The sequence below is a fragment of the Labrus bergylta genome, chromosome 14, assembly GCF_963930695.1.
Source record: "Labrus bergylta chromosome 14, fLabBer1.1, whole genome shotgun sequence".
In the NCBI taxonomy this organism is placed as follows: Eukaryota; Metazoa; Chordata; class Actinopteri; order Labriformes; family Labridae; genus Labrus; species Labrus bergylta.
The window spans coordinates 21,947,252-21,973,443 of NC_089208.1; the positions used below are offsets into that span (position 1 = coordinate 21,947,252).

The 26,192-nt window shown below is 43.4% G+C and overlaps 1 protein-coding gene across 2 annotated transcripts; it reads left to right on the forward strand.

Moving 5' to 3' along the window:
- The first annotated feature begins 1,238 nt into the window (after positions 1-1,238).
- Positions 1,239-24,821, forward strand: LOC109996013 (flotillin-2a). 2 transcript variants are annotated; one of them, XM_020649947.3, is made up of 11 exons: positions 1,239-1,465; positions 6,534-6,615; positions 11,532-11,622; positions 17,086-17,209; positions 17,362-17,480; positions 17,581-17,694; positions 17,804-17,923; positions 18,010-18,224; positions 19,819-20,002; positions 20,093-20,242; positions 20,512-24,821. In XM_020649947.3, the coding sequence occupies exons 1-11, from the start codon at positions 1,417-1,419 to the stop codon at positions 20,548-20,550; spliced, it is 1,287 nt and encodes a 428-aa protein (XP_020505603.1). In that variant the 5' UTR covers positions 1,239-1,416; the 3' UTR covers positions 20,551-24,821. The 2 variants fall into 2 exon arrangements, with proteins under 2 accessions (XP_020505603.1, XP_020505602.1); XM_020649946.3 differs by lacking the exon at positions 11,532-11,622 and adding an exon at positions 12,121-12,211.
- The last annotated feature ends 1,371 nt before the right edge of the window (positions 24,822-26,192 follow it).

The following is a 26,192-nucleotide window of genomic DNA, read 5'->3' on the forward strand; positions in this document are numbered from 1 at the left end:
TTAAACACCCACACCCTTTTTTATGAAATTGCGGAGGAGGAGGGGCAGAATAGAGGGGAGGGGTACCTGATCATCTCGGTCAATTTGTAGTCAAAGAAAAGCGGAAGTAGATGGAAGTGGCCTTCAAAATAAAACCTAAACGAGCGCTTCAAACCAGGGCTGTGTCTGAAATCCTGCGATCTGTGAAGTGAATAAGACGTTTTGTAGTGGTGGAGTGAGCATTATCATACCCTAGTGCACTCAATGTATCCCACAATGCATTGTGAAACATAGTGTACAACCGATGGTCACAATCCAAGCAATATATACCATCATGCATTGCAGTTCAAAGATTTTTATGAGCAGTAAGTGGCGTTAGACAGTGCAGGATGAGTCATCAGACATTTGGAACATTTTACAGGAAAAGAAAATACAGTTACATAGATGTTAAAAAAAAAAAATACTTAGATGATGTTTTATTGAAATATATTTGATTAAAGCCAGGAAATTATAATTTTTTCCCTTTTATGGGGACTATAAGCTCCACGTTTGAGTTGTGTATCAGCAATAATGGTACTTTGTTGTTTGGTTAACTTTACGGTTGTGTTGTCTTTGTCTTTTTGGTGTTGTTTGGGTTCTTATGCGTTCTATAGATGGAAACTTCCTCTTCATTTTTCTTTATTGACTTACATTGGCAAACTTTGGTTTTCACAGCAATCATGCATGTAACGCTTAGTAGGACAACGAGAGTGAGTGCTGTCAGATGGTGCCCCCTTAGGGAGGTTTCCTACTGTCGTTGCAAAATGTTCTCATTTAGGGCAGGTGCTTTGGTTTAATTTTGTCAGACCTCAAGGAGCCCCCTTACTAGTCTTAGGCACCAAGCAGTTGCCTGCCCTACCTGTTCACAAGCAGCGCCTCTGGTTGGAGACCTACCCTCCCCTATCTCTCCAGCTACTTAGGTTACAGTCTCTTCACTCAGAGAACCACGGTTAAACATTGTAACCATACGTTTTAAAAAGTTCAAAATGAATAGTTACTGTTCTTCTTCTTCCTATTATTATTATTATTATTATTGTTGTTGTTGTTGTTGTTGTTGTTATTATTATTATTATTGTTATTATTATTGTTGTTGTGTCCCTGTCAACGACCGGAGGAGTATTCACAACTTTTCCTTACTGTACGAGTGTGTGATTTCATACACAACCTGTTTACAACAAATACTTTTATTTTGAAAGTTGAAAGAGGAAGTGCGTCGTCGTAGAACGCCTGACTCGACGCAGCCATTGCTCGACTGTTGGGTTGTAAAAAAAACAAAAAAACAAACATCGAGTTCTGAGTCTTACTTGAAATAAACATCAGGAGAAAATAGTGTTTGGAATCTGAATTCCCCTTTTATGCGTCTAGTGAGTTCGGAGAAGAATCGTTTCTGTCGGTAAAATGGGAAACTGCCACACCGTGGGACCGAACGAGGCCCTTGTGGTTTCAGGTAACGTTACGATGTGTTTGTCCTGCTCGATGGAGGTTTTAAAAATCACTTTCCTCACCTTTCAATCGATATTTAATTCAAATGTAACGTAGCGCTTTGTTCCTACTCTACGCTAGTTTTAAAACAAACAAAAATCGAAGGTTTTTTAAAAAGTCGTGATTACCGTTAAAATAAAATAAAAATAAGAAATAGATTTTAAGAAATGTCCACCGACGAACGATCCCGTTAAGAACCACCATTTCTGCGTATTTCCTGCTATTATGTCTGTCATTACGTCCTTATAAAGCCACCTGTTTTCCATGTTAAATACTAGTAGTCTGTGTAAAGATGCTATAGGAAGAGAGCGGGAGACCTCCGGCCCCATGTCCGGCTCTTAGCTCCCGTCTTCGGCCTTCACTCTCAACTCCACCCCCCTCTCCGTCCTGGAGATTTGCACTTAAATGTTTAGGTCTTGTCTGGAAATGTTTGTGGCTGGGGTTGGATGAGTTTTGGTTCCTCATCTGTTTTCATTTTGGTTTATTTAAAAGGAAATGTTTCCTCATCAAATCTCTTCCACTTGTTCTTTTTTTTTTTTTTTTTTTTAAGTAGTCATTGTAGGGCTGTCTTTAGGAACAGAGATATGGGAAAGGATGGTTATCGAGTTTATACTCGTGTTTTTGCTTCTTGAAGGGGTGGTGGTTAGCTATGGTGGTTCAGTGCTGCAAAATGACTACAGCAAATGTAATTAGATTACAGGGGGAAGCCATGACAAACTCGTCTGCTGATGTCCCATTGACACAGGAAACACACGACGTGTTTAAATCCCGGACAGACCCCTATGAAATAAATACAAAATAAAAGAAGCCAAACAGAGGCTTTCTGATCAAATGCTTTGGTACTTAAAGCATGGAAGTGTTTTTTCTGTAATGTTTAAGGAAACAAACAGCTGGAAGCCTGCCATGCTGCATGCCACTCCGGAGCACCTGCATGACAGTGTTATTCGTGGCATGCCAGATTTACAGCAACATGTGTGCTCAGTTTTGCATGGCATGGCACTGTAATGCTGGTCCTGTTCAGTTTGGTTCTGTATGGTACACATTTATTGGCGTTTCCACCATGTCAGAAGTTGGGAATCGTACCAAAATAAGTGATCCGTACCGTTCTACTTTCCTGGTACCCTTCTGTTAGGGTGCCAGAGGTACCGATCCGACCGTAAAGGGTCCTTTTTTTTTAACGGTGTCCCTGCTCCTCTTCTTCGTTGAACTTGATTAATAGTGGGCTAAACTGTGTTGGGCTGCTATGATGTCACACTATTGCATAGCTGATGCAGCTATCTCCATCTGGCTTACACTCCTCTGACCAAATAATGGTGTGGTTGGCTGTGGAAACGCAAGTAAGACCAGGGTTTACCATACCGGACTGAACCAAACTGCACTGAACCAAACTGCACTGAACCAAACGGACCACTTGGTGGAAACGGGGCTTTAAGTCCTGTGGTATCTGCCGTAGAGGATGTCATGCCGGCAGGGGGCCAGCGCCATGTACCACTCCTCTCTCAGACCAGTACCGCCCACCCTTCACCTCCATGTTTTATATTATCAGTGGTCTTGTGCTACGGCATTTACTGCCATGAATGTGTACTTTTTATGTCCTTATTGACCACGTGATATACAGTCCATGTGTGATACAAAAGATCTTAGAGTGAAACTATATAAAGTGCAATCAATATGCAGCCCAACATCTATAGCAATCACAAATATGCCGGAAGGAAACGGTTAATGCCGTGTTTCAACAGAATAGCCTTTAAAAGTATTTCAGTGCAGAGGTTGCGTACCAGTGGGATTTAACCCTTTCTGCTATCGATTATTCTGTCTGGCTACGGTGGCTAGGCTAGCCTTGTTAGCTGGGATTAGCTTTGCTACGAGCTTACTCGTATCATTGGCAAAGATTTTTTTATTAGACTATTCAAATGTCATGAAGGAGATGTGAAGAAATAACATGAATTGAATTACATCACTATGTTGCACTCACGTTATCGATAATACATAAAACATGTCCCATTAATGGCAGTAAATGCCGTAGACAAGACCACTGATAATAATTTACATACATCTGCCATTGCAGATATCATTCAACTTATGTTAGCACACCGCAAAACAGAGCACACATGTCACTGTAAAACTGGCATGCTGCGAACACTGGCATGACAGTGACATGCCACTTGGCTGCTGAAACCGCTACTGTCAGATCTTAGTCTGTCACTAATTCTTGTGACAGACTAAGACGTCAGGAAACAAATTGTCACATATTCATCATTGAACTGGTATGCATCCTCAGGCCTCTCTTCGTGAGATACTGACCTTTAACTCTGTTGAGAAATCTTGTCCTAGTTAATAAGTATTAAAGCACAAAGGGTGTTTTGTAACTGAATCTTTCAGTGGAGTTGGTCTGTCCAGTCAGAGAACAGAGCGGTGGGATTTTCCATTGTAAACAAACATTTAAGATGGTGTCAGTCAACACAAAGAGGGTTGGGAGTAGAAGTGTATGTCTGTGTGTGAGCTGCACATCCTGATTTCAAGAAAGTGTGATTCCACTAATGAGAAATGTTTAGGGAGGTTGGTTGCTGCAATTTCCTGCTGTGAAAAAAGGCATCACGTGCAATATCGCCACCTTCTCCGTGTGTTGTGGGGAAAGTCTTGCCTCCACAAAAGTTGACGACAGGATTTTTTTGTAGCCTGTGTAAACTTCCATTCATCCACACTGAGCCCCTCCTCAGGCCTCTGTGTAGTGAGCGTGGTCAGGAATCCCAATTATGCCAGAGGTATGTGCTGGAACCTGCAGGGCTAAAACGGTGTATAGATCCAAATTAGCCTGTTGGACCGCAGCCATTGTCATACTGAGAGTGTGGTTCAGTCTTTCTAATTCTTACTTTGTGCATTTTTCCTGCTCTGCACATTGTTATGCTTCTATTTCCTGAGGGGTTGTGTTCAGTCACACCAGGAGAGGGTATGATTTGTGTGAAGACCAGGAAGAAGGCGGTGTCTTGTAGAGTAAGTTAAAATGCCCCAGAATGACCCTAAAAGAGTCTTTCTGCAACCGTTACCCTGATGACAGGAATGTTTAACATCAACAGCGTGTGCGAGTTGTGGGTCGATGACGCTCGCTGTAGTTTTGGGTCGTGGTGGGTGTGAGAATGTGTCAGTAAAGCTAGTGCCCGCTCCTCCCCCTCCTCTGGCCGTCAGTTAACGCATGACAGCTGGGAATGTCACACTAAACACAGCAGATTAAAACATCAGACTGGGGGCCAGGGAGGGGGACTCTGGTGTACTCTGGTGTGGAAAGAGCTTACCGTCTCTTTCACTATTATTACGTCCACATTGCTGTGTTTGCAGGGTGAAAGCACATGAGGTTCAAATCAGATATCTCTGTTAGTGTGTTTCTGTGTGTCATTAAAGTGGGGTCCACAAACCAACATTAGAGAAAGGATGACTAAGGGCGCACTCACACAGTGACCCATACTGTGCTGAAGCACCATTTAATGGTCTATCTGTTGTCTAACACTTTGAGTAAAAAGGTGATCCTGTCAGTGGCATAAAAGGCACTTTTAATGAACTGACTTTATCAGGTGTGTATGCCATGGAAGATAATGGCACAACCATGAAAAGATTACCAGGGAAAAATCCAAACATGTTGTATACGTTAGTCATTAGGACTAAAAATATGTAAAATACATAAACTCCCTTTATTGTCCTTCCAGGGAATGAAAAACATTAGAAGCATACTGTGTGAAAGAAATGTGTGTTTGTCAGTTTGCTTCATCATGAGACTCATCAGTTCATGACCTACGACTAGAGTTACTTCACATTAAATCACAATAACTGTCAGAATTACAACAAACCACATTCTGCACTGACATGAGCACATGGTGTTTAGAAAGGCTGACTTGATGTTCTACATGAAGACGATTAAAAATTGGTGAGTAATGAGGAAGCAGATTAAACAGGTGTTACACATCTTGCTGGCGAATCCCGCCTTGTTGTGACACAGTAGATCATGATAACTGTGAGTGTGTGAGAGGAAGAGTGCCAAACCAAGAGATGAAGAGAGGCATCGGAAAGCAGAGTGCTTTCCGATGCCTGAAGTGCTGCTCCGTGTTTCACCAGAGGAGTAAACATTGTGGCGCTGTGGTTGGAAGAATAAATGTAGTGCTGCTTGTTTCTCTGACTTTCTCAAGAGTACATGATCATCTGAAACCACAAGCAGGATGTGATAACTGAGTCACTATCTGGTGTTGGATCTTTGTCTTCACCTTAAAAACATTCTTCTGTTATTGAATATAGGACTTTAAAAAAAATAATATATACATTCGATTGAATCTAAGAGCTTTGTGCACTCATCTTGTGGATGTGCTCATGTTACTCGGTAAAAACCCTAATTTCAGCCGCTTCAGGGCTGGGAGAAGAGAGTCTATGTAAGAGGTTTCAGCGGCTCACGTGGAGGCTTGAAGCCGTCTGGTAAAACTCTTGGTTTCATGTCGGGGATTTGCAGGACAAGCGTTTAGCGCCCTCTGCAGAGTCATTCACCATACATTCACCTCATGATCTGAATCTTTATGCGAGTTGTAACCTTGTAAGTTACAATATTCAGTAACATTTTTTCTGGTCTTTCACTGAAAGCTTTTGGTGTTTAAATGTTTCTGTGATATAAAAGCATTTAAGTCACACCGTGTCCTAACAGCACACGAGCATTAGATATCGCATCATATCGCACACGATCGGACGCTCACTGTCCACACTGTATCAGTTAAATATTTACTTCTCTGCTTTGTGGATTTCAGTTTCCTTTGTAAACATTATTACATGTGGTGCTTTTATTTTGAAGGTGGACAAGCTGAAGTGTGGTGCTTTGTCTTGACAAAGTTGTTGACTCAAATCTCAACACAGTTATGACATAGGTCAGCATTTCAATCACAGATGTTGCTCAAACCTGCTGCTGTAGTGGGACAGTCGTGTTGTGTGTGTTTTTCTGATGATACTCTGTTATTCTTGATGACACTAATGGGACCTGTTTCTTCTGCTTTGCTCCACAGGTGGCTGCTGTGGCTCAGATGAGAAAACATATGTGGTGGGAGGCTGGTCCTGGGCCTGGTGGCTCATTTCTGACATCCAGAGGTAAGAGCTGTCCGCCCGTAAACACAGATGAGACTATCTAACAGTCCTTCACAGCTGTTCAGTTTTCACACCAGACGCGATTGTTTCGTACCGGGTCCAAGCACAATTGCTCTCTCTCCTCCGCTGCTCTGCGTTCACATTAGTAACATCGCTCTGTACCCGAGTACACAAATGTACACAGTCGGATACAGCAGGTGACAGTATGCACATAGTTGGTTTGCAAATCCGTTAAAAAGCAGAAATAAGGAGAAGTCACCATGGCAAACACCTTCCACAGTCCATCCTGCTAACTGTGGATGTTTTTGTTATTATTGAGATGCCAAACCCCGACCCTCTTCGTGCGTCCACATCTACCGTGCAGCTCAGAGGATGAAACCGCCCGTGCTGTGCGGATACGACAGTTTTTGAAGCGACAGAAGATGTTTAGAATGACGTCATATAGCGATCCACTTAGTTTTTTGAGCACGGTTGCGTTCACATCTCCTGCGGACTGTACGGTACAAGTAAAGCATGTTTGTAATCACTCTTTTCAAATGAACTGGACTTTGGGCTGAAGCGTACTCGGATCCGGGCCTGGTCTTCAATGTGAAACTACACTCAGTCACATATACATTGTCCCGGTGTGTAAATACGCCCTCGGACATCATGTGTGTATGAATCTGTCTGAAAGTAGTTCCCAAGGAATGCACTGTTGAGTTATTAGCAGGGGATAAGTGAACAGTAACATGAAGCTAAAACAATAAGTTATATAAGACCATGTTCACACTTGACTTCTTTTTTCAACTGCCAGCGCCTTTTTTACCTACAAGCCTATGGAAAAAGGAAAAAGTATGAAGCCTTTTTAAAAAGCGGACGCCTTTTTCAGTTGAATTATTTCAACTTTTCAGAAAAGCGCTGGGTGACGTCAAGCGCCTTTCTAACAGCTGACCAATCAGGACGAGTAGTAACCTACGTCCCTAGTTACCAGTGCCCAAAAAGATGTCATGCACCCAAAAACGGAGAACTTCCTCCAGATATGTGTGCATCCTCATCCGTCAACACCCACCGGCTGCGTTCTCAGTCTGCAGCACGGAGAGCACAGCCGGACAGCTGGAGTACGGAAACAATGATTATTAGACAATAACAATTACCACGGTGATGTTACAGATTCACTCGCGACAGCACGAGATAATACGATGTTTGTGGTATAAAACTCAATACAAACCTTATAAACACGTAAACAAACACACAAACGGTCGTTTTTCTGAACCGTCAAAACGGAGAGTTTTATTCTGAAAATAACCCGGATGTTTTAATGTTGTATCAGTGTCTGACTTCCTGTCCCGTTTGTTCTTTTCTGTGCTAAACTGATGCATCGTGCTCTGGCCGGCTCCGGCATGGTTGCACAGTAGGCTAGATCCCGTTGTTAGGGTTACAGAACACACCCGCATAAGCGCTCAAAAGGCGCTGAAAGAAGACCTTCAATTAATTGAAAACTCGTTTTCAGGATTAGGTTTTACAATCATTGACGTTTTAACTTTGTAAAACTGCAGATTCTCCAAGGATTCATGGCCGCCCAGGAATATTCCCCGCCCTTTTTTGGTTTATCAATAAAATCACTGAGAGAGAGAGAGAGAGAGAGAGAGAGAGAGAGAAATGGGAATAATCATGATCACAAGACATGTTTAACCCTTCCACATATGAGTGAAAAATGAAAAACAGATTATAAATAGAAAATGAGTCTGAAGAAGAAGAAGTGATGTTTAGCAGATGTGTAAACACAACTCCTCTCTGCTGTAACTCTGTGTTCCAAAGCTGAGAGGTTACAGGAAGTATAAACGAATGAAATATAAACGGGAGGTCTGACGATGTGACAAACATCAAACTAAACAATACAATAAACATATCAGGAGAGATCACATGATACTGAAAAGCGCTTTCTGTTTTTTGTTCCTCTGGCTGAGTTTAAAACCTCTGATCCTGATCGAGGTCTAGAGAAGTCATCAAACCTGCAGCTGAAAAACTGAGACGGATTCTGCAGACTTGCACACAAGCTATGTTTACATGGACACAAATAATCGGAATAAAACCCCTTCCAGAATCAAAGCGCTTCACTGATCCAACCCGCCTCTTTCGGAAAGACATTTTATTCTGAACGAGAGGGCTGGATTCTGCCGATTGTTGTTCTGATCATTATCCACGATAACGCTTGTTTGGCTCGTGTTTTCCTGGTCGAGGTGAAACTCTTCTTACGGAGTTTGTCTGAAAGTCCTCCGGCAGACCTGAACTCTCTCTCGTTTATCAGTCACAGGGCGATTATGTACTGCTAAACTCGCAGATTAATCAGGAAGAGAAGAAGAAGAAAAAAACAGACTTTAATGTTAATAAATTCACAGCGGGTCTGTTTGAGTTCTGTGTGAAACGGATCTCACTCCTGAGAAAAACTTTATTGACTCACACCCGTTAGCTACCTGACGTACACAAGATGCCAACAGGAACGAGCAGCTTCTTCTTCTTCTTCTTCTTCTGCTGTTTCTGTCAGATTAGACCGACAGGACGTCTCTGCACGTTACAGTGCTTTCATGTTTGGTGCATGCACCCACACGTCGTAATCGGATCGTTCATGTCGCTCATGTAAACAAAGCTCGTGACCTGATTTAACATCAGTGGAGCTGCTTGTGTTGAATGATGCAGCCTGAGCCGTCATGTGATCAGCTCTCAGTGACAGTTCATATCTCGTTGATCACAACTTCCTGTTTGTCTGTGCATGTATGTTTTTCAACTCCTCTTTGTCATGAGCTGTGTTTGCAGACTGTTTTAAAGACAAGCTGTAACAGATGATGTGTAGTAATCCTATGAACCTTTTCTAAGCTGTGATGATATTCCTTATCTGCTGAGCTCTTGGTTTTCATTGGTTTGTTTTCTTCTTGCCTCTTTGCTTCTTCTTTGCTAACCTGCTCCCCCCCCCGTCTCAGCCCCACTGTGTCTCCTTCAGGTTATCCCATTTCCCATTAAGTGCTGCTCTTTGTGTTCAGTTGCTAGGAGACCTGATGGTAGTCCTGGACAGTCAAATAAAGTTAATGCATGACTGGACTTCTAAATCCCTGATGGGAGACACAAGCTTTATATATTTGCTCTGCATTTTGCTCATGTGCAGTTTGAACATCTGACGATAAAAAAAGGAGGGATGATGTGACTTCACTGCGGAGTATCGGCCTCTTCAGCTAAAAAGCCCTCTGTGCAGGCGCATAAGAGAGGCAGATGGAGCCGTGTGGCTTCCCGCTTGTGATGCAGTAATCATGTTAATGCCCAGGCCTGTGACTCATTGATCTAATTCTCCTGGAGGCGGAGCTGTTAGCCAGAGAGTCTCTTGCTGCAATCAGCCTCTAGTATCCCATGACTCTGATAAACAATGGATCCAAGTCTGGTTTTAAGTGAGAATAAGCCGATCTGCTCTGAAATGTGATCTCACGTCAGCAGCTGCGATCGAAGAGGAGGACAGGGATTGTTTGTAGAAACATTCCTGTGCAATCTCAAACTAATGTCATCATGGATCAAGAATCCTGTCTGCACTCACATGATCCGTCTTCTGTGGATCTTGCTCTTTGTCCTACTTTATTTAAACACTCACAAAGAGAAGAGAAGAAAGCTAGGGCTGTGAAAGTTATCACGTAATGAGCTCAATGTAGTAATGTGAAGAAGTATTCTTCTTTGTTTTTGTTAACCTACATGGGCCCTTCCTGTGCAAATGGGCCCAAGAAAGCGTTTCCCTTGTCCCCCTTATTGGCGGTCGTGCAAGATACGTGGCGTTTATATTTCATATTATAGAACCATTAGTTTGATGTTCAACCACATGAGCTTAAAAGCATGAATAGAAACCAACAAGAGACAGATAACTGGAAGTATGCGTCACATCATGAGCTAACCCTCTTAGCACACGTTGCTGTGATGCTACCAGAGCGAAGAAGATTAACCTGCTAACAACCAAAATGATGACTGGAGATGCTCTTCCATTAATTTTTGTGAGAGGAGACGGCTTTAGACAGTTGATGGCGTTTATGAAGTCGGATTATAAACCATGAGATGTTTGAGGAAAGAGCAGAACAGTAAAGTGTCTGATACTCCAGACTCCTGAACACGTCTCACCACAGAGTCACTCATCACGTCATTCATTCAGAACTGAGATTGAAAGATGGCTGCCCTACAGACACACAGCACTGATGAGCGACACACAACAAGAAACATAGCGTACCACCGGGAGGTCTGTGTCCGTCGTGCACAGTGCTCGTTCATATAGTAATGTGAGTATGTGACGGTTTAGATGACTGTTAATGCCCTTCCCTAGTAATGAAGGAGTATTTCAGTGTGTGCACACATTATTTAAAAAAAACACCTTCAGACATCGTTATACCAACGATCATTAACAGAGATCGTATCATGCGTCCAAAAGTTTCTTATTTTGTCAGAGTAGAGAAAACACTGCCGACCTGAGAATAATGCTCATGCTTCAGTTCTCATTAATGCCGTCAGATGAACCCAAACTAAATATCAGCGGGCATGAATGAATTTGTACAAACACAATGGTGATGAAAAAAAAAAGATTTATTTTGGATTCAGGAGAAGCGTGTTGCTTACATGAAGAACAGCGGATCTAAATAGAAATGGAGCGACAGATAACATGCACATCAGGTCTTTATCTCACAGCGTGCAGGCCTAGCTGCAGCCTTTCTGTGTTTCTGAGGTGTCACGTTATACATGAAACATCATTCAGGGCCAAAAGCAGCAAAAACAGGAGGTCAGCTTGTGTCTTTTGCCCCCTCCCCCTCCTCTCTTCTTCTTCACCTTGGTTACTGACATTCCTAACAGCTGTTGTCCAACTTACTGTTTTGCCTCTGCTACTCCCGCCCGCCTGCCCGCCCGCCTGCCTGCCTGCATAGAATGTCTCTGGAGGTTATGACCATCCTCTGTCGCTGTGAGAATATCGAAACCTCGGAGGGTGTTCCCCTGGATGTGACAGGGGTGGCTCAGGTAATGCATCTCGAAAGACCTCCCTCCCCCTCAAAAAAAGCAAGCAGTCGCTGGTGCCCGAGACCAAAGGAGGCCCCAAGAAAGTGGTTCAACTAACAATCTAACGTCTGTGTGTGTTTGTTTTTCTCCCCTTCACGGATTTTTATCTTGGGTTAAAGGGGGACTCTGCTGTCCCTCGCTCGGGATCGCCATACAGCTGTACTCTGAGTCACCATTGGCAACAGGGTCACTAAATGAAGGCTTTAAGAATGGCTGAAACAAAGGCTAACATGATGCAAAATGCAAGTTTTGGATGCAAACAAATTCCGACAGAAATCTAAACAATGCATCTTTGAGTTCTAAACAGACAGCGTCTTATTTAGCCTTGTTGTTAGTGATCTGGAGTCCTTGGGTGAATGGTTTCACTTTGTCCTCTTCTTTTCCTTGTGTTCTTGGCCCTTCCCTTCATTTGCTTTGTCTATTTTTTTATTTTTATTTTTTTTTCCACATTCTTCACAGGATAACGCTTGAGATTATGACCCTGCAGCCCAAGTGTGAGGATGTAGAGACAGCGGAGGGTGTAGCTATTACTGTCACTGGGGTGGCTCAGGTAAATCACCACACTTTCCTGGGAATGCCAGATCAGACTCCACTAACACCCTCACACACCCACCCTTTTCTTGCCCACCCTCCTTTTCTCTGGCATCCCCCCCATGATCACAGCACAGGTGTGGTTTCATACAGAGGACTGGAGTGAAGAAGCACACCTGTACTACACTGAGACAGATGTTCATGATGTTTGCATGAAGAACCCTCATATCTGAGCACCACCCTGACCGATCCTGCATTCAGACTGACAGTAGCACACAGTCCCTTTTCTATCTGTTACTCCTTCAAACCTGTCCTCCTGGTCCGCATGTAAAAAGTTGTTTTCACACTTGCACTCCTGAAAATGTCCAGAGAATGTCAGACAGGCTGCCCCCTCAGAGCTTCCTGAGATGGTTGTTCACACATCTCACAGCGGGAGATTTCCATGTAAACCAGGTCTGGGGAGGCAGCACATGATGTCAAAAGAACGATGTGGAAATGGCAGACAGAGCAATCGTGAAAATGTTTGTTACATGTAGTTCAATATATTCCCAATACCAACGAAATAGCGACAAAGAAAAGCGAAACGAGACAAATTCATGAATTAATTTATTACGTGCACGAGATTGCAGCGGTTGTGATAACTGTAAAGCTTTAATATGTCACAATCCTTTTAAATAAAACTTAATAACAGTAAACGCTGTGTCGTTTCCTCTCATGATCAGTGCTAACTCACAAAGATCTGTGATCCAGAGATCTGATTGGTCAGTAGGCGGAGTTTCATCCAGGTCGATTTCTTATCTTGAGCATAACATGCTTGGTAGGTTAAATGTTCAGCATCAGTTACCATGGTGATCAGGCCTGTCCCCGACTAAGGATTTACATAGTCCAACCTGATCGGTCAGATTTCTCCTAAAGTCGAGCGAGACTGTTCGCTGACCTTTTGATTACAACTCATAACAGCCAATGAGAGCCTTTGTTGAGGGCGGACCGCGATAAGTGTAAAGCATGCACGTTGTTCTCCTGCAGGAGGTCGTAGATCATCTGTTCTGCCTGTTATGAAGTTATGTCTCTTTACGGTGTACTGCGTCTTTGTTGTTGTTCTTTTACACATGTGGGTCACTTCAGGACAGCGACCTGGTTCTTACTGGAGTCTGATACAGGCCACATTTTAAAAAGTAATGTAAACAAACACCACTGAAGCCCCCATGTGGTCTCTTGACACAGTGTTACTTTCAGTCTGAACTTGGTCCCAGTTTAACGAGAGGAGGGTACCGGTCCACCCTGGTCTGCATTTACCTGTTTCTTTATTTTGTCTTCTGTTTGGTTGATCGATCCTGCTCGGTGCCAAATTAACTTATTTTGGGTTTAAGGAGAAAATCCACCTTCAAATAATTCTTACTTTAAATTTACAACAAGTCAAATAAACTTTGACCTATAATATAACAGAGATACAACAGGAGGCTCAAAATGCTGGAGGATATTTAAAAAAAAGAATCTAAAACAGCAAGAGTTGTCCCTGAAGAAGGATTAAAAATGTCGGACCTGATCATCAACTTATCGCTGAAAATCTTTTGTTTTTGCGCTCATCGCAAAAAAGGAATGCGACTGCGATACATGAAAAGTGAGGCCGCACTCTGACCTTTTGATTGATTCCTCATGTGGCCAATACGACCTTCACTGTTCTCGGCCTATAATAGTCAATGAGAGCCAGAGTTGAAAGGAGGTACCCCCTGTTCTGATCATAGACTGTAAATATTAATGGACGATTAGTGGATGTCCCCCATCTGTTCCTGCAGGGGGTGCTGGAGTCCCATCGATGGCGGTCTCCATGCTGGAAATGCTGTCTCTGGAAATGCCCCCCCCCCCAGAACAGACTAATGGATGTCAAATTAGATATTAAGCACCCCCATGGAGCTGGATTGGTATGATCCTTGAGTGATGCTATGAGATTGGCAGTCGACTGAGGCTCTACCAAATGAATCGTCGAAACAGAAAAAAAACTGAACAGAAAAAGCATCTTTTTGGGGCGCTCACTGACACTGACATGTTGTGTTTGCTCTACCAGTGGAAAGACGGTAAACACAGTGATTGCGTGTTGTGAACAGTCTCCTGATTCAGCAAACAATGAAAGATGAAACGCTCTGTTATTAAAGCGTACCTGTAATCACAGCCTGATCAGGACGCTATCATTAACACGGGGACTGTGAGTAACGACGGCCGTAAACCCCTCCCTCCTACTGTAAATCCAGCACGAGTGCCTTTGAGCATCATCCTGAATATCTTTCAGTAATGTACGACTTGTAAATAGACAGACGTGTAAAATAATGTGGTAAAGTGAACATGTTTTTAAAGGTGGATTTCCTCTGTAAGAACTTGTAACATCATTCTTTCAGCAAACCATTTCCCTCGTTTTCGTCCGCATGCATATTTCGTTTTGTCTGTGTCTCAGCCGCAGTCACGCCGATGTTGCTCTCCTCTGTGTTGTCCTACATGCATGCTGACAATGAGCCCTCTGTTTGGAGCTTAGCAGCCCCTCACTCTCACACAGTTCACTTCACAGAGAGGCTCGTCATGCCGCTCTTTGATTGATCTAACCTAAGCCCAAGCCAGTGTGGAGCGATGGGAGTTATGTGTTCTGCTTAGCGTAAAGAGACACATACATTTAGACGGAGAGGGAGGCACCCAGTCAAATGTTAAACTCTTTCTAATTTTTACACTTTAAAAGTCTAAGAGTTTCTCTAACTTTTTAAAGAAATACATCGACTGAAGGACATAAACATATCAGACTGAAGGACAGATCTCAGATCTTTGACCCTCAAAGGATGTTTTGGCCCTTAAGGAGGAAATTAAAAGGAGGAAATAGTTGTCAGGCAAAGTTTGGATTCCGTTCCTTTTTAAATGTCCTGTACATTATGTTCCTTTGGAGGAGCTCTGGGTTTGCAGGAGGAAGGGTGGTGGCTAGAGGGGGGTGTGGGGGGGGGGGGGGGGGGGGGGGGTTTAATGTCGGGAGTAGAGATTGCAGTTGCATGTAAGTCTTAATCCCAGCGTGGGCTGCAGCACAGCACCCCCTGCTGTCCATCTGAACTGGCCTGTGTGTGGTTGTGTGGCTGGCTTGCAGCCTCCTCTGTTTTCACACATGTTTCCCTGAAATGACGACAATTTTTATTTATTTTTTCTTCCTTACTTTGTGTTGCCCTCGTTCGTGGTATGAGTGCATGTTGCAAACCAAACCATGTGCAGACCTCTCGCCTAAGGACCCAGCTCACTTTCTCTTTTCTTACAGCTCTAGTGGAGTTCAACCAAAACTATATGTCTTGTTCTTTTCTTTGACTCTCTGGACTGCAGAGTGACCTCTGTTTGTGTGCCTGACTGCTCTTGTGTTTGTTTCTGTCTTGTTGTGTGAACCTCAGGTCATTCTCATTGATGTCTCTTTTCTTTAGATGTAAATGATCCCGTTAATGATTTTCCCCTGATTGACCTCCCTCAGATGTACTATGTCCCCGTTCATTGTTTATGACCTCGTAAGGAGAGCATACGATACATCGCTGAGTTGTTGTAGATGATGGATCAACAAGAATCTGTTAGAAGTCCTTCAGTTTCGTTTTCTAATGGAGGGAATATAATCTTCTAGTTTACCTTCTACCTTCTTCTAGTACCGTATAATGTGGTGTATAAAACGCACTTTTAGTAACTTTTTTATCATCTAAACATTGCGCTGCATCTTAAACACCAACACCACCAATATACCAGAATAACATGCTGACACCAACAGTGGTTTATTGTTCAGTAATTAAAGCTCTTGGAGTGCTTTTTGATTTGAAGAGTCCTAAATTAAACTTAACAAGTGACCGGCGGCGGACAATGTGACTGTTGGTACCTCAAAATTTCCCCGTAGGCTGCGAGCTCGACTACCGTACTGTAGCTGGTAGAAGAGCAAACTCCACCAAGTGAAAACAGATGTAACAAAAGAGCGACACAGCTGCACAGAAACTGACCGTTGTAGTCTTCGCTGAACATGATAGAAATCATCACGCAGGGCGACTATTTAAGAGCCACCTGGCTTTTTTCCGGGCTGAAAAGAACTGGCTGTGCGCTCGGGACATTTTGCATGAATCGTTTGTGTGCTGAGAATTAAAGCGCAGCACGTCCGTCCGTTTCTATGACAACAGTCTGTTGACAACGGCCGCTGTATGACCGACACTGCTCCGTTACTTTCTACTGCATGTTTTATATTTTAGATTGTTTATTTCCCGATCACACACGGAGCGAGGAGGATGAGGGTACAAGACATGATCCTTAGCAGAAAAGAACTGCGAGGAATATCATTCATTTGGAAAAGAGAGACGCTAAAAAAAAGTTCTCAATCCGGGCGGCTGCCTGCTTCTCCAAACGCTCTCCATTCATTAGAACAATTAAAAAAAGAAGCTGGCGCTCAAAAAAAATGCCATGTGAGCACTTTTTCTCTTTGTGAGACCTCTTAAAATCAGCGCGTTATATACTGGTCGTTATGAGCCAAAGAGAAATGGATTAAAAGCAGCTTTCTACTTTATTATGAGTTATTACTTCAGCTACAAGTCAGGTCAGATAACTCGCCGACGCACTGAAACATTTACACTTAATTATAAATCTCCAATAAAGTCTGAGAGTTAAAACGATTTCACACCTGAAGTGTGTCTACAGTCTCAGGATGTCTGAAGTGTAACTCTGTTGTTTAAATACATGACTGACAGTTTAACAGTAAAGAAAAGAATACGTGCTAACGGTTGTTGAATGATGACACAGAGGCGAGTGGATGTCATGTTGTCACGTGTGCCACACCCCCATGTGCCTGTGTTTGTGTTCCTGCCTGTGTTTATTTGCTCAGCTGACGATCTTTGTCCTCGTTGGCACCAGGTGAAGGTGATGACAGAAAACGAGCTGCTGGGATACGCCTGTGAACAGTTCCTGGGGAAGTCTGTGGTCGAGATCAAGAGTGTGATCCTGCAGACCCTGGAGGGTCACCTGCGTGCCATCCTTGGTGGGTGCAGCATCTTCACGGCTTGAATGATTTATAACTGCATTTCTGCACCCTGATATGATGGGTGTGGTTTGCGACTAAGCTAATGACGTTTATATTTTCTGAGTTTAGAAGTACAAGTATGGCACTAACCAGTGTTTCCCTCCTCTCAGGCACCCTGACCGTTGAACAGATCTACCAGGACAGAGACAGATTTGCTGCTCTGGTGCGAGAGGTGGCCTCTCCCGATGTCGGCCGCATGGGCATCGAGATCCTCAGCTTCACCATCAAGGTGACACATTAGGTTCCCCTCATTTTGCATGTATCGCCTGACCTCCCTTGATTCAGAGTGATCTAATAGGTACCATGCTGTGTCTTTGTAACGCTGACAGGATGTGTACGATAAAGTGGAGTACCTGAGCTCTCTGGGAAAAACTCAGACGGCTGCCGTGCAGAGGGATGCAGACATCGGAGTGGCAGAGGCAGAGAGAGACGCTGGCATCAGGGTGAGACGAGCACTTACAAACGTGTTCTCTAATTGCTTTCACATTAGCAAACCAACTAACTGCTCCTTCTACATCTCCCTGTTGTTTTCTCTTTGCACACGTTCTACAGGAAGCTGAGTGCAAGAGAGAAATGATGGACGTGAAGTTCTTAGCCGACACAAAAATGGCCGACTCCAAGCGAGAGCTGGAGATGCAGAAGGCTTCCTTCAATCAGGAAGTGAACACAAAGGTAGAGTTAGATATCTTGGATTGAGTTTATCTTTTTTAGAATCAAACATTAAAGCAAAATAAAAACACAACCCGCTGCCTCTTCAGAAAGCAGAGGCTCAGCTGGCGTACGAGCTGCAGGCGGCCAAAGAGCAGCAGAAGATCCGTCTGGAGGAGATCGAGATCGAGGTGGTGCAGAGGAAGAAGCAGATCTCAATCGAAGAGAAGGAGATCAATCGTACTGACAAGGAGCTCATCGCCACTGTGAAGAGACCCGCCGAGGCTGAAGCCTACAAGATGCAGCAGCTGGCAGAGGGACAGAAGTGAGTGTTCCTTACACGGAAGGCTTCTTCTCTTTTTAGGTCTCCGTTCTGTTCAGGGCTCCTTATGACGGGTAAATATGATCGTTTCAGTCAGGTAGTGAAACAGGAGACACTCTGCAGGAACAAACACCCAACCTTGGATTTAATGTTAGCTCCTTTTATATGCATCCATTTTGATAAATTATTAGTTTTTTTATTTTTGCTCCACGAGGACGAAAACCAGTTCATGTTGAGTTGATGACTTCCAGTCCAGAGAGATGTGAGGAGGTTGGCCAGTAGTGTGTTCTGTGCCTCTTTATGTTATAGCCGGCGCCGATCAATCAGGGTAATAATCAGGGAGCCGACGTATCTTCTGCAGTCATCGTGCTGTGGCTGCACGCTGTCTCCCGTTTATCTGTTGCGGTCCACACGCTGTCCTTCTCCATCTCTCTTTGCATCCTTACCTGCACGCTGCCTCCTGTAGATCTCGGCTCGCTAAATGTCTGTCACCTGTTTCACATCCGCAATGAAGTTGGAGGTGTGACTCTCCGGCTCACCACAGTTCATTCATTCATTCATGCAACATGCACACAATTAAAAACAACGTTTCTAAAAAGTAAATAAATCAGGAACTTCATAAAACAAAGTTCTCAACACACAGCAAATCCATAAAATCTACAATAAAACAAAGCATGCAAAATTAATATAGATCCTTAAAGGACCAATCAGTAAGATGTGTAGTGAGTGAAATGATAAAGTGACCTTACTATATGATCAGACATTAAGGAAACATGCTATGTTGAAGTGCTGGCTTCTCTGACAACAATGCAGCAGCCAGTATGTCCTCCTTCTAACTTTAGAGTCTGGTCCTGAATGCTCTGGATTTGTTTGGACCAGAGAAGGTAGGCGGTTTTAAGGAACCCCCACACGGCCGTTTTGGACGCCCCTCGGTTTGCCAGATATGAGAGCAGTTATCAGGTCAACAGGTGTTGCAGTGATGGTAGCAGGCAAGAGAAGTGGTTCAGATAGAAGTGATTGTACCCGACCTAAAAAGCCTCTGCATGTTTCTAATAAGCTCCACGAGCAGAAACGTGCTCAAACTAGGATCAATATTGGAGATGATTTTGAAAAATGGAGAGAGGTTAGAACACAGAAAGGTTTACAGACTGATGCAGAGCTGGATAAACACTGAAGCTTCAGTGTCCACCACATGGCAACCAGTGTGAGCATTGACTCTAGAGAAGGGGGGGAGGGGAGACAGCTCTCTACAATGTTTAGAATTTAAACTGCAGTACCCATTTTAAACACAAGGTGTCAGAGTTACATATTGATGTCCCAACACACCCTGTCAGAGCAGCAAATGTTCCTGTTGGGTTTTTTGAAGTGAAATGTGCTAATTTAGATAAATATAAACAGATACTTTTGACCACAAGGTCATTTAGTTAAGGTTTGAGTGTCTCTCAGGAGAGAAAGAGAGGCCTAACAAACCCCACAGCATTTATTATTATTATTATTATTATTATTATTATTATTATTATATGATATGTGTGAACGTTGAATACTTACTAATGTAACAGAACATGACTGAACTAAAAACACTTGAACTCATCACCAGGACAAAGACGGTGCTGACGGCTCAGGCAGAGGCGGAGAAGATCCGTTTTATCGGTGAGGCCGAGGCCTCCGCCATCGAAGCGGTGGGAAAGGCGGAGGCTGAGAAGATGAGGCTGAAGGCCGAAGCTTACCAGCAGTACGGAGACGCTGCCAAGACGGCTCTGGTCCTGGAGGCTCTCCCCAAGGTCTGTGGTTCAGGTCTTATAAATGCAACTTGGGGAAATCAAACCAAGGGTCAGATAACTACAATCAGGTGTGTCTCTGTGTTGTAACAGATTGCCGGTAAGATCGCTGCTCCGCTGGCAAAGGTCAATGAGATCGTCATCCTGAGCGGAGAAGGCAGCCGTGTGACTGGAGAGGTGAACCGTCTGTTAGCCGAGCTCCCCGTGTCCGTCAACGCCCTCACCGGGATGGATCTGACGAAGGTGAGACAGCACTGCTCTCGACATGTGTTAATTTATTTCTTCACATCTCTAAGAGAATGTTAAATCAGGTTTTTACCTTTAGCTGCATGTTTTTTTGGGGGGGGCTTTGTGATTGATTGAACCAATTGAGACTTGAAGCGTCCCCAGGAGAACTTCCTGCTGTGAGGGGCGAGTGGGATTTTAAAAAAGTCCGGGTCAGACACTCCTACATGTGTGAAAAGGACTGTGGTCCCTCAGGTCTCTGATCCTGCTCTCCTCTGGTCCCACAGATGCCTCTGCTGCAGAAGATGATCAGCCCTCAGTGCTAAACCGCCATGTGGAGGACACGCTCCACAGACTCGTGACTCTGAACCCACCGATATTTATCTGCCTCAAGCATGATGATTTTCAGCCTCTGACCCCTTATGCAAACTGCCTTTGACCACAAACACTTGATGCCAACTTATTTTTTAGATGTTTTTAAGAGTTTTTCTGAATCGTTTTTCTGAAATTTCTGACCTTAACCCTGAAGGACCAGACGCTCTCTTTAGTTCTTTAGTTTGTAGACGTTTTGAGTTTGTGTCACTTCACTAGTTCACCAGAGTTTTATGCTGCAATCCTTTTAGTTGTACACATAACCCAAAACAGAGTATTTGAGTTCAGGGACTACAGTTGGGGCTCCGCCCACTTTTAACCTGATCCTGTTTAAGATCATTTATCATTTCAGTTGTGGGGGAATCAAGGAATGATTGACCTTTGACCTGCTTCAGCGTCAGACTAAAGCCGGCTTTATACTTCTGCATCCAATCCACGCTGCCGTGAGCTCTACTCTGGCGTTGTGTCGACACGTGGTCACATGTTTGAGGAGGTGCACGCCAGGTTAAGAGAAATGCCAACGGTGCAGGTTCGCTGCGGAAGTATAAATCAAGCTTAAAGTTTGCAGGTCACCTCTTCCTCCTCAGGTGTCGCATATGTTCCCAATGAGAGCAGACTGAAGTGCCCCGCCTCCTCCTTATAATCCAGTCTATCGTCCATCACTCAGAGTGCCGTCAGTGAAGTAGCGTGCAGCAGTCTGAGCACGGTGTGGCAGCTTTTATTTCCTCTTTGCTTTTAAAACTCTTTTTTCTTTTTTTTAGGTTAGTTGAAAATAACTCGGAGAACTTGTTACCAAAACTGTCTCACTTACTGCTCAGCAGAGCGCCACTCACTGTGATCCTTAGCATGTTCCAGGAGCAGGTGCACGCTAGCTGTTACCTCACCGTTTGTCGTCTTGTCGCCCGTCTCGTCGTCTGGTGTGCAGTGCCTGTTCAACACTCAAGTGCCCAATCCCTCAGGACAGGGGTTTGGCTTCAGATGGATTCTTGTCCGACTATATCTCGATGTGTAGATATCAGCCCTGAACTCTAACATCTGCTTTTACTAACAATCGTGCAGAATGCTAGCTCGTTATAAAGAAGCCATAATTAGACATGATTAGCCTTAAAGACTCTCTGGACGCCTGATTCTGTATTGTTCATGTAGCGCCGCGTCAGAGCTTTAACTCATTCACCACTTTTTCCTCCCGTTATGTTGTTCAAGCTGTTCTCTTCACACTCTTCGTATTTGAACCTGAGTAACCCTGCAGCCCTGCAGGATGAAAGAAGCCACTTGTTGACCCCGATGTGTGACGTCAGAGCCGGGACTTTAAATGTTTGCGACCCGTTGATACGTGAACACGTGATTGTGTTATAGACGCTGCCGTCACATCGTGTTTGTGTTTCGTTTGCTTCATGTAGTGTGGAGCCGTTTGAATAACCTGCTGACGCAACACGTGATGATCTCTTCGCTTCACATTCGGTCAGTTTATTTACTTAGAGGCCAATCAGTAAACGTTTGAAGCCAGTCCAGAATCCTTTTTATTTCAGTCCTTAAATCAACTCTGGATCACAATCAGCTTTGCTCTCAATGGGACTACATATTTCGTCCAGAGGGGGCGCCAAATCCTCACAGCTGCTTTTAGAGAAATACTTTGTTTCATAGCAAAAGCTTTGGGGGGGGGGGATATTTTATGGGGAAAAATCAAATCCTAAAATCTTTTTAATCATCTCCTGTCACTAAAGCAAAGAAAATATTTCTACTCTAATTATGTTGATTGTTTCAAAAAAGAAGTATTTTGTTTTTTTTGGCTCATTTAAAGTTTGTGACTTGTCTCTGTATTCCAGACCGACTCTGTCCCTTTGCTGGGATCATGATCACAGTTACCTGACAGGATCTGGTTTAGTTTTCTTGTCCTTGTTGCACACAGTGTGCAACTAGTTTCCGCCTCCAGAGGGCAGCGGCAGGGTTCACGGTTTGTGTCTTCAGATGAGTCTTTATGTTGCTGCCTGGTGAAGATTTCACCTCCACCTGGATCCTTGTGGTCCCAAGTGGACCTTTTATAGACCACTTTCTTCACCTGAAATATATATATATATATATATATATATATATTTTTTTTACTGCTGACAAAGGAAGTTCAAATCGACCACTCTTTTCTTTCTGTGAATAAACAGCTTCTGGTTTCCTTTAAGTGAACCTTCAGACTAATCCACGTTGTTTTTGTTTCTGCAGCTTTTCCACCGGCGTCACGAATTCTGAGCACAGCCGGCTTCCTACTAGACTTAAGAGTACCCGAACAAGACCGGGCTGGAGACCACTTTCTGAAGGTCTCGCCTCGTCACGGAATCGAAAGTATTTTAAATCAAGACCACCACTGATTGGCTATTTTTCCACGTCATTACTGTGATGAGAAGGAAAACACCTCTTTCTAAAAGAAGAAATAACTTTAATTAATTTGTAGTTTTATCTTTATCCCTCGGTTACGATCGAAAACCTTCCCGGTGTTACGGTGAGGGACACGCCCCCTAAATACAAGATGATGATTTTTCTGTGATATTTATGGTCTTGGTCTTGTCTCGGTCTCGGAGTGCTCTGGTCTTGGGTTCGTCGTGGTCTCTGTTGGTGAGGTCTTGACTACAACACTACTTTCTACAAATCCAACTATCATAATTAAATATCTTTGTCGTCGTTTTAAGGCCAGTATTTTAGCGAAGCGGTTCACATCGATGATTCCGACCTGACAAAGATCCCCTGAAGACGAGACGCTCTGCAGACGTCCCCTCTCTCGATGAATCGACTCATGCTCGTCTCCAGAATGTTCCGCTTGGCGATCAGTGAAGTAGCTTTGTGTACTCAGTGCCTTTAATAGAGATCAGGTCGTTAGTTCTTTGTTGACTGTGGTGATGTCATCAGTCATGACTTCAGACTAACATGTTGAATGTTAAACGTTGAACCTCGTTAAGTTTCCCTCCTCCCGTCTGTTCATGACATTCTGCACTTCACATATTCAAGGGAACAGATAAATATATAGATTCTTACATTAGAGTTATTAATGTAGACTTGAACTGCTTTTACTTTAAAATCCAGACCTCACTGTCCTAATGTGTGTCCACTAGGGCTGTCAAACGATTAATCAGTTAATCATGACTAATCGCTTAATGTTAGCAGGCCACTGAAAGTCCGGAGAGAGAAATGAAAGGATGAAAGATGTCAGAGTCAAAGGGCAAAAACGGATCAATGAGAAGATATTTCATCGTGATCAGAGATTTTTAGAGATGTTTCTATCTCGGCTGGGAAACTGTAAAAACATTTTTAAATTGCGATTAATCGCAGAATGGAAGCAGGTTGCTGAAAGTCCTGAAAGATATTAAAAGATGCACGTTCTCGGTGTCAAATACATGTCCGAAAATCTATAAAGGATGAATTAAAAGATCGTAATATTTTGTGGTGATATGAAATTTTCTGAGATCCTTTTAATTGCGATTCATCACATTTTTAACTGCTTTTATGAAATTCCATATTTCGCATTTAAAAAATAACAGTTGTTAAGCTTATATTTTGAAAGTTTGTACTGTCTTAGCCTGAGAGTACTTTACTTGCTCTCTGCTTTTATTTTGAAAGTTAGAACTTTCTTAAGCTGAGCTTTAATTTGAAATAAAGTAAGGCCCTTCTGGTAGATGGAAGGTTAGGACAGGAAGTGGTTAGGGATCCCAAACTGAGGTCAAACAGCTCAAATGAACGGTAACAAAGGTCAATGTGTGATGTCATAAGGTGGATATTACTTTGGACTCGTCAGCTGAGCTGTCTGAGAGTTTGTGAAAGTGAAATGAGACATTCAAAGAAGCAGCAGTGTCCTTCTTTTACATCACTGAGACTACAGGGAGACACTGAGGACGACTATCTACGGAGAGCCTGAAGGGACAAAATAACACCAGATTAATCATGATTAACTCGTTATCGCTGACAGCCGTAGTGCCAACAGATACAATCCTTTTTGATTTGCATCGACCGTTGAAGTGATATTTTAGGAGGATGTGGTTAAAGACCAAACACTAACGACCTACGCCTTAACTCTTCTCGTCTTCATTCGTCATCTCGTCTGTCATGATCTGTAACCGCCATTTAAAGGTATATTGTGGATAAATCTTGTCATGTGACACGGGCCTGATCCAGCATGGCGGTTCAAGCGTGTGTTCATGTTATTCTGTGTGTGTCAGCCTATAATAAACGTTACACCACCTCGTGTTGGCCTCCACGTCTGTCTGTTACAGAGTTCTTTATTTCTGACGACTCAAAGGGCTTTCACATTCACACACTGATGGTAGAGGCTGCTGGGTAAAGAGACCATCAGAAGTAACTCATCCATTTACACACCACCGATGAAGCAGCGGGAGCAACTTGGGTGTAAGTGTCTCGCCCAAGGACACATCGAACCTGAAGGAGGAACAACTGAGCCACAGCTCCCCCTGCTGATGAGGAAGGATTGAATCCTCTCACAAACCATCAAACAATAATGAAGCTCGAGTGTTTCATGTGAACGTAGATGAACGTAGTCAGTGTGACGTAAATAATATAATATTGACAGAAAAATCTGAGAATTCATGAGGATGGAAAACAAATGAATTGCTGAATATGGAAAATAAAAACGAATTATTCAGAAATCAAAACAATGGAAAAAAAAAATCAACCCATCCTTCTATTTTCTTCCGTTAATGCGAGGTTGGGTCGCGGTGACAGCAAGTGAAGTAAGTCAACCCAGACTTCCCTCCCCCCAGCAATGTTTTCCAAGACCCTGAGATACTTAAACTCCTTTACTTGGGGCAAAATCATCTCCAATATTGATCCTAGTTTGAGCACGTTTCTGTTCGTGGAGCTTATTAGAAACATGCAGAGGCTTTTTAGGTCGGGTACAATCACTTCTATCTGAACCACTTCTCTTGCCCGCTTCCATCACTGCAACACCTGTTGACCTGATAACTGCTCTCATATCTGGCAAACTAAGGGCCGTCCAAAACGGCTGTGTGGGGGTGCCTTAAAACCGCCTACCTTCTCTGGTCCAAACAAATCCAGAGCATTCAGGACCAGAATCTAAAGTTAGAAGGAGAACATACTGGCTGCTGCATTGTTGTCAGAGAAGCCAGCACTTCAACATAGCATGTTTCCTTAATGTCTGATCATATAGTAAGATCAGCAACAGGAGGTGAGGTGAGACAGTCAGGGCTCTGACTTCGGCCATATGAAAACTCAGAGCCCTGACTCATAGAGAACTCACCAAAGCCCAGGACCCCTTTCACTCACTCAATCCACTCTTTTCTTTTTCTGCCATCGGGTCGGAGGTGTTGGAGAACCCTGACCTGGACCCCTCAGAGACTGAATCCCTAAACAAGCTTCCAAGCTGACTGGCCCTTTCTTTGCTATGTGTTTTCTACCTGTGTTATATGTTCTTTTCATGTTTACCAACCGTGCAAAGCTGTGAGAACAAATATCCCTCTGGGGGACAATAAAGTGTTGTATTAATGTATTATCATTTGATTGATTGATTGATTGATTGATTAAATTTATTTCAGACATATCAAATACAATCAAACATATCAAAAATACAAAACAAAATGAA